At 58.8% G+C, this 6,459-nt stretch overlaps 3 protein-coding genes across 3 annotated transcripts; 2 read left to right on the forward strand and 1 right to left on the reverse strand.

Annotated features, from left to right (window-relative positions):
* Window positions 1-215: 215 nt before the first annotated feature.
* On the forward strand, window positions 216-1,048 carry SDRG_02419 (hypothetical protein; the record flags this gene model as incomplete). Its single annotated transcript, XM_008608006.1, has 4 exons — window positions 216-538; window positions 588-695; window positions 728-996; window positions 1,041-1,048. 4 exons carry the CDS (start codon window positions 216-218, stop codon window positions 1,046-1,048), a joined length of 708 nt encoding a protein of 235 aa, XP_008606228.1.
* A 232-nt stretch (window positions 1,049-1,280) lies between these two features.
* SDRG_02420 (hypothetical protein) lies at window positions 1,281-2,325 on the reverse strand. Its single transcript, XM_008608007.1, has one exon. It carries the CDS (start codon window positions 2,293-2,295, stop codon window positions 1,405-1,407), a length of 891 nt encoding a protein of 296 aa, XP_008606229.1. The 5' UTR covers window positions 2,296-2,325; the 3' UTR covers window positions 1,281-1,404.
* A 1,135-nt stretch (window positions 2,326-3,460) lies between these two features.
* Window positions 3,461-6,433, forward strand: SDRG_02421 (hypothetical protein). Its single transcript, XM_008608008.1, has 9 exons — window positions 3,461-3,979; window positions 4,029-4,158; window positions 4,206-4,454; window positions 4,498-4,700; window positions 4,750-4,897; window positions 4,946-5,103; window positions 5,158-5,414; window positions 5,463-5,732; window positions 5,776-6,433. The coding sequence occupies exons 1-9, from the start codon at window positions 3,474-3,476 to the stop codon at window positions 6,144-6,146; spliced, it is 2,292 nt and encodes a 763-aa protein (XP_008606230.1). The 5' UTR covers window positions 3,461-3,473; the 3' UTR covers window positions 6,147-6,433.
* Window positions 6,434-6,459: the final 26 nt, after the last annotated feature.

A 6,459-nucleotide genomic window follows, 5' to 3' on the forward strand; every position in this document is an offset into this window, starting at 1 on the left:
ACTTGAGGCGCTCTTCTGTGATTGATCGCAAGCGCGTCTGTTGGCCAAGAAAGCACCGTTGCAGCAGGACCTCGTCTCGTAGAACATGGGGCTTGTAGTGACATGCGCCATCGTCTAGTTGGCAACGGGCGTTTACATATCCGGATAAGGCGCAGAATACTCCGGATATGGCAATCGAATCCAACCGGCTCAAACGTGGCATTCACCAAGAAGCCATGGCGGTGACAGACGACGTCCAGAAGGCGCGGAAGCGTATTCACGACAAGTACAAGGCTGCCAATACAGAGAAGATTGCGGTCAAGGGCAAGATCTACTGCGCTGCCAACGCAGAAAAAGTGCGGGCCCAACATAAGAAGTACCGCGCAGCCAACACAGAGAAGCTTGCGGTCCAGAAGAAGGCCTACTACGAGAAGAACCACAAGCAAGTGCTGGCGAAGAAGAAGCAATATTACCAGAAGCACAAGGACGTCCGCCAGGCCAAGTCCAAGTCGTGGCACTTGGCGAATCGGGCGTTCAGAAACGCATACGACCGAGCTTGGTACATTGTGCTTGCGTTGAAGTGGTTGTCTCATGTCTCTTCTTACTAGTCGGGCGCGAAAGAAGGCGATTGCAGCCGGCAAGATTCCCCCGCCGCTGCCCAAGCTCGCCGACTTTCGAGCGCAACACGAAGCCTCTGGCAGCGTCGCTCCTGCAACGTCGACGGATGCGGCCCCAGAACTCACTGAAGAAGCTCGCACCCCTTGGCCGCGACCACCAAGAAGGTTGTCGTGGTCACCTTCACCAACGAGCATCCTTTCAACATGCGCAAGCGTGGACCCGAGCCGTGCTGCGACGAGTGTGCGCTCTTCCAACCAAATGCGCTCACGTCGGCCAGCAACACGGTGCTCTTGGCGGGCACGTACCAGTGTACGTTTTGCCGCGACTGGACGTACTACAAACTCCACCGCAAGCACAAGCGCACCCGCGCCGACGCCCGCCTTGACGCTCTCTCCGCCCGTGCTTTTTCATGTGCATGTTTTCGGATATTTTGCTTAATGAAGTGTGTTGAAATGTTCCATCATCTGACTCCACACGTCACTGCTTTGTACACAAGCTCTATTAAGTCGTCGGTCGGAACTCATGTACCCTTATTGCTCTGGCGGTGTGTCATTTCAAGGTTTCTGCCAGAGATCAACGGATCAACGGAGCCGACTTCAATCTAGTCGAGCAGCATCGACGCTTGCGCTGCCTACCCAAGAGACTCGTGTGCTCGGGGTGCATACACGATCGAGACGCCAATAGCTGCTACAAGTGTACTCCTGAGGTCGAGTCTCTGACACGCCGAATGTAACGTAACCTCGAAAGTTGCTATTTACAAGAACGTGTATCTCTCTACGAGTTCCTCGCTTTCGATTCCATAATGAGCTAAGGCGATCCCAGCGCTTTGCTCCACGTGGCCAATGCTGCAACGAGGTCCGCAGCCTGCATCTTTTGAATGTTGTGGCCGCCCGAAGCATACTCCTTTCGAACACTGGCGCGCAGGGCTTCGCTGAGCTCACGCGACACTTCCTTCTCGACAAGAGCGTCGTCAACAGCCCACGCGGCAAAGGTTGGGAACTCGCGCGCTTGAAGCTCGGCAGCAAAAACGTTGGTGTTGGCAAAGTTGGCCGTTCCGAAACGCTGCAGCGCATACGTGAGGTCATCGAGCGGCGTCCGGCGCGGGAACTTGTACATCTCGACGAAGAGCCAGTGGTTGGCCTTGGCGACGAGGTCCCGTGCGAGGCCTTCGGTGTAAAGCCGCTTCGCCATCCAGTTCATGACGCCAAACGGACGAATACCCTGGTGCGGCCGGAGCCCCATCGAGTTGAGCAGCACGAGGCCGTCAACGTGCTTGGCGCGCGCAGCCACTTGGATCGCAGTGTGGCCACCGCACGAGTGGCCCAGCACGATGCGCCGGCGGCCGGTGCGAAGGCCGTCCATGGCTTCCACAGCCGCCGCATTGACCGTGTCCGCGCTGAGACCCGGGATGCCACCAGCGGCCGCCGCCGGCGTCAGTCCATTGCCCGGCATGTCGAATGCAATGACGTTGGCGTTCGTCTCGGCGAGCAGCGGCGCGAGGTATTTGAAGTCCTTGTGCGACCCGGGTGCGCCGTGGAAGAGGACGTACGTCGTCTCGGCGTTCGCCGGGCCGTGCGTAAAGTAGTGCAGCGGGTGGCCGTTGGCGAGCGTGTACGTGGCCTGGACCGCGCCAAAGGCCGGCGTCGAGTACGCGCGGGCGGCGCCGACGCGCAGCGCGACACGACGGACAGGCTGCATCTTGGGATTTGCCACACTGGGATCGGCGGCCTGTGATTCGTAATTGCAAAAGCCAGCATCAACATCTTCTTACGGAATGTCACTTGGTGTTTGTATGTCGTTCAGAAGATATCGTTGGCGGAAACGTCGTGTAAACGTCGGCTAGGAACGCACGGTGGCGGTCGGTGGTGCGATGGGAAGGCGGCGTTTTTATGCAACGTGTTGGAGGACAGTGTGTACACACATGTCGATCCAAGTGCAATATACGAAGTGGTACTTCAATCGCTGCTGAGTGAGGATATATGGGGTGCCCTAGTTTGCTGTGGGTATCGCGGTTCTTGGTGTTGAAACCTCTCGGACTAAGATCTACGTTCTTTCTTACTCGAAAATGCACAAGAGTGAGGTACAAAAGCACTCGTCACCGCACCGCCTTTATCATGCAGCGCCGTTTGGCGTGCTCAAGTTTTCGCCAGCATTGGCAGTGGGGTGTAGGGGTGTAGCCCAGGATGTAGCCAATGTACACCTTTGGATGGACACAACCTCGAGCACTTCAAGATGACGGCACCTTCGAGATGCGATGCGCACGTGGTCGCAGTGCACCATTCAAAGGGTGGGCGGCGTGGTCAAGTGAGTCAACGACGCGTACATTCCACGTACCCAATGTCCTAATCTTTGGGGGGCAACCCGGTCGACAACTAAAGGATGACAAGCTATCGGTTACTCGGTTCAAAAGAGGCTCGCCACGGTTGCCCAGAATGGATCTGGCATCTGAACGCACCTGAAATCACTCGGCACGCCATGTACTGCGAGTGGAGAGTACGAGCCTCGCTCTTTTACACCCAAGTCATCGAGCTAGCTCCACTCGGTGGCTGCGAATGACGTCAGAGCAAAGATTTTTGTGTCCCTTCTGCACGTGCTCTATAGTTTTATGAGGTATCCATGGTGAAACGAGTCTGTGATTGGTCCGACGTGCCTCGTCGTATCCCTATTGCACGGCGCATACGCCGTCGACGTCGCTTCCAGAAGCCCTCGGATCACATGACGCGCCAAACCCTGGGCCTCTTGCGTCAACCGGATCGCCACCACCTGGCGACAATGATTTTGGCCAATCAACGTGGTGGATGCGGAAAGCAGCCAATCACGTGCCGACCTTTACTGGCCGAGCTTGTGTCATTTTGTATTTTGCACCGCCCACAACGATGCTCTCGCGCTGCCTCCGCCCCAAGGTCGTGGCTCGCACCTACGCGTCCCGCGCGGGCCTCGCCCAGATCGGCAGCCAGACGGTCCTCGACCAGTCGCTGCCCAACGCCGTGACGGCGTCGCTCCATGCGCCGATCGTCCAAGTGTTTGGTGCCAACACGGACGTGGGCAAGACCGTGGTCGCCGCCGGTCTCTGCCGCGCGGCGCTCCAGTCGTCTTCGTCTGCGACCGTGGGCTACGTCAAGCCGCTGCAGACGGGCGGCGACTCGATGCTGGACGCTGGCTTCCTCTCGCGCCATACGAACGACGCCGAGAAGCGCTTGACGAGCCACACGCTCTTCTCGTGGGAGACCGCCGTCTCGCCACACTTGGCCGCGTCGCTGGAAAAGAAGGCAGTCGATGACGCAATGGTCGTCACGAAGCTTAGCAAGACACTGCGCGAGCTGCAGGCCAACGCCGCGGCATCGGCGTTGACGGTCGTCGAGACTGCCGGTGGCGTCTGCAGGTTGATCGTGTGAGCCGCCATACGTCATGTCTCATGATACCTTGTCTAGTCCCTCGGCAAGTGGCAAGCTGCAGTGCGACGTCTACCGCCCGTTGCGCCTCCCGGCCGTGCTTGTCGGTGACGGCCGCCTCGGCGGTATCTCGGCCACCATGTCGGCGCTCGACTCGCTTCTCCTGCGCGTACGACATTGCTTCCAATTGTTAGTCCTTGCAAGTGCGTGGGATAGGGTTATGACGTGTCGTGTATTGTCCTCATCGAACAAGACAACTTGAGCAACGCCGATGCGATCGCCGAGCGCGCGACCGAGCTCGGGATCCCGATTTTTGCGCTTGACAAGCTCCCGCCGCAGCCCGAGCCGCTCACAAAGTGGTACGCCAAGTCGGACGCTGCGTTTCGCGCCGTCTACGACAGCATCGCGACAACGCACGCCGCGCGTGTCGACCGACTGCGCGCTCTGCCCGCCATCGCCAAAGATGTACATTGTCGTTTTCGTGGACAACTTGTCTCACATGATGTAGACGCTCTGGTGGCCGTTCACGCAACACAAGAGCAACAAGGGCGTACTGGTCATCGACTCGGCGTACGGTGACACGTTTGCCACGTACAATGACGCGACGGCGTCGATCGAGCCCATGTATGACGCCTGCGCGTCCTGGTGGACGCAAGGTGTTGGACATGGCAACGCCAAGATGGCGCTGTCGCTGGCCACGGCTGCCGGCCGGTACTTGCTGATGTTTTGTATCAATGTATCAATTGTGCGACAACGGTAGGTACGGCCACGTGATGTTTCCGGAAAACGCGCACGAGCCCGCGGTCGTGCTCTCGGAGAAGCTCCTCGCGTCGGTCGGCAAGGGCTGGGCCGGCAAGGTCTTCTTCTCGGACGACGGGTCCACGGCTGTCGAGATTGGTATCAAGATGGTAAATTGATATTTCGACTCTCGTATTTTCTCATGAGACTAACCCTAGGCGCTGCGCAAGTACGCGGTGGACCACGGTTTGAGCATGTCGTTTGAAGGCATCAAGAACGTAATCGTGCTTGCGCAAGCCGGCTGCTACCACGGCGACACGCTCGGCGCTATGGACGTGGCCGAGCCGAGCGTCTACAATGCCACCCAGCACCCTTGGTATATAGTACTTTGACAAATGACACCGTATGTCGCTCATGTCATGGACGATAGGTACAAGCCCAAGGCGCTCTTTGTACAGCCGCCGTCCGTGACGGTGGCGTCAAATGGCCACATGCGCATCACGTGGGCGGACGTCAACCCGTCGCTGGAGACGCAGCTGCCGACGATGAACGACGTCTTTGACATTTCCCGTGACGGGTCGGCGCTCACGGCGGCGTACACCGACTACATCGAGTCGCTTCTCGCAACGGTCCCGTCCGACACGGTCATCGGTGCCCTTATCCTCGAGCCCGTGCTCATTGGCGCCGGTACCCTACCCCTGCCAGTAAACTAGCGTCTGAACGATGAGCTACTAGGGGGTATGGTGCTCGTGGACCCGCTCTTCCAGCGCACCATGGTGCGCGTGTGCCAGCGCCACAAGATCCCGGTCGTCTTTGACGAAGTGTTTAGCGGGTTCTGGCGCCTCGGCGCCGAGTCGGCCCGCGACCTTTTGCATGTAAACCCCGACATTGCCTGCTACGCCAAGCTCCTCACGGGCGGCGCGGTGCCGCTCTCGACGACGCTCGCCACGAACGCCGTCTTTGACGCATTTTACGCGGACTCGAAGGCCGACGCGCTCCTGCACGGTACGGTTTGTACAGTATACCAGCGAGATAAACCCGAGGGCAGGTCACTCGTTTACGGCCAACCCCGTGGGATGCGCAGCGGCGATCACGGCCCTGGACATGTACACGGGTCTCTCGACGCCCAAGGGCAGCGTCACGCGCGTGCAGTGGAGTCCGGACCAAGTCGCGGCGTTGGCGGCGCGCCCGGGCGTCGACCGCGCGTTTCAAATCGGCACGGTGCTCGTGATCGAACTCGCATCGACGTCGCGTGGGTACACGGACACGACGGGCCAGGACGTCTTGGTGCGACTCCGTGCGAATGGCATCTACGCCCGGTCGCTCGGGAACGTCCTGTACATCATGGCGTCGCCGCTGAGCACGCCCGAGACGTGCAAAGCGATCTTCAACAAGGTCGTCGCACACCTTTTCGAGTAACTTCAAGTCGTGATTGTGGTGTACATCAGTGCTCGTACTAGAAGCGGGGTTAGGGATCTGGTGATGCACGACCAAACACATCGAGGATCGAGTACCTTGCTACTAGTACAGAATTGCAAAATGTGGCAGCCAGAGCACGCAGTCGAAGCCGAGAGGTAGTTAACACGCTGCGCCATCCGTCCGATTACTCTATGCATCCGCCGCACGTCTACCGACCGACCGAGCATGACCAACGCGGCAAGGAGCACACGCAGTGTAGTACGAACACCCAGCAATCCAAAGATGAAACACTACTTCATTACGGAAAATATGC

The sequence above is a fragment of the Saprolegnia diclina genome (assembly GCF_000281045.1).
Source record: "Saprolegnia diclina VS20 unplaced genomic scaffold supercont1.5, whole genome shotgun sequence".
In the NCBI taxonomy this organism is placed as follows: domain Eukaryota; phylum Oomycota; class Saprolegniomycetes; order Saprolegniales; family Saprolegniaceae; genus Saprolegnia; species Saprolegnia diclina.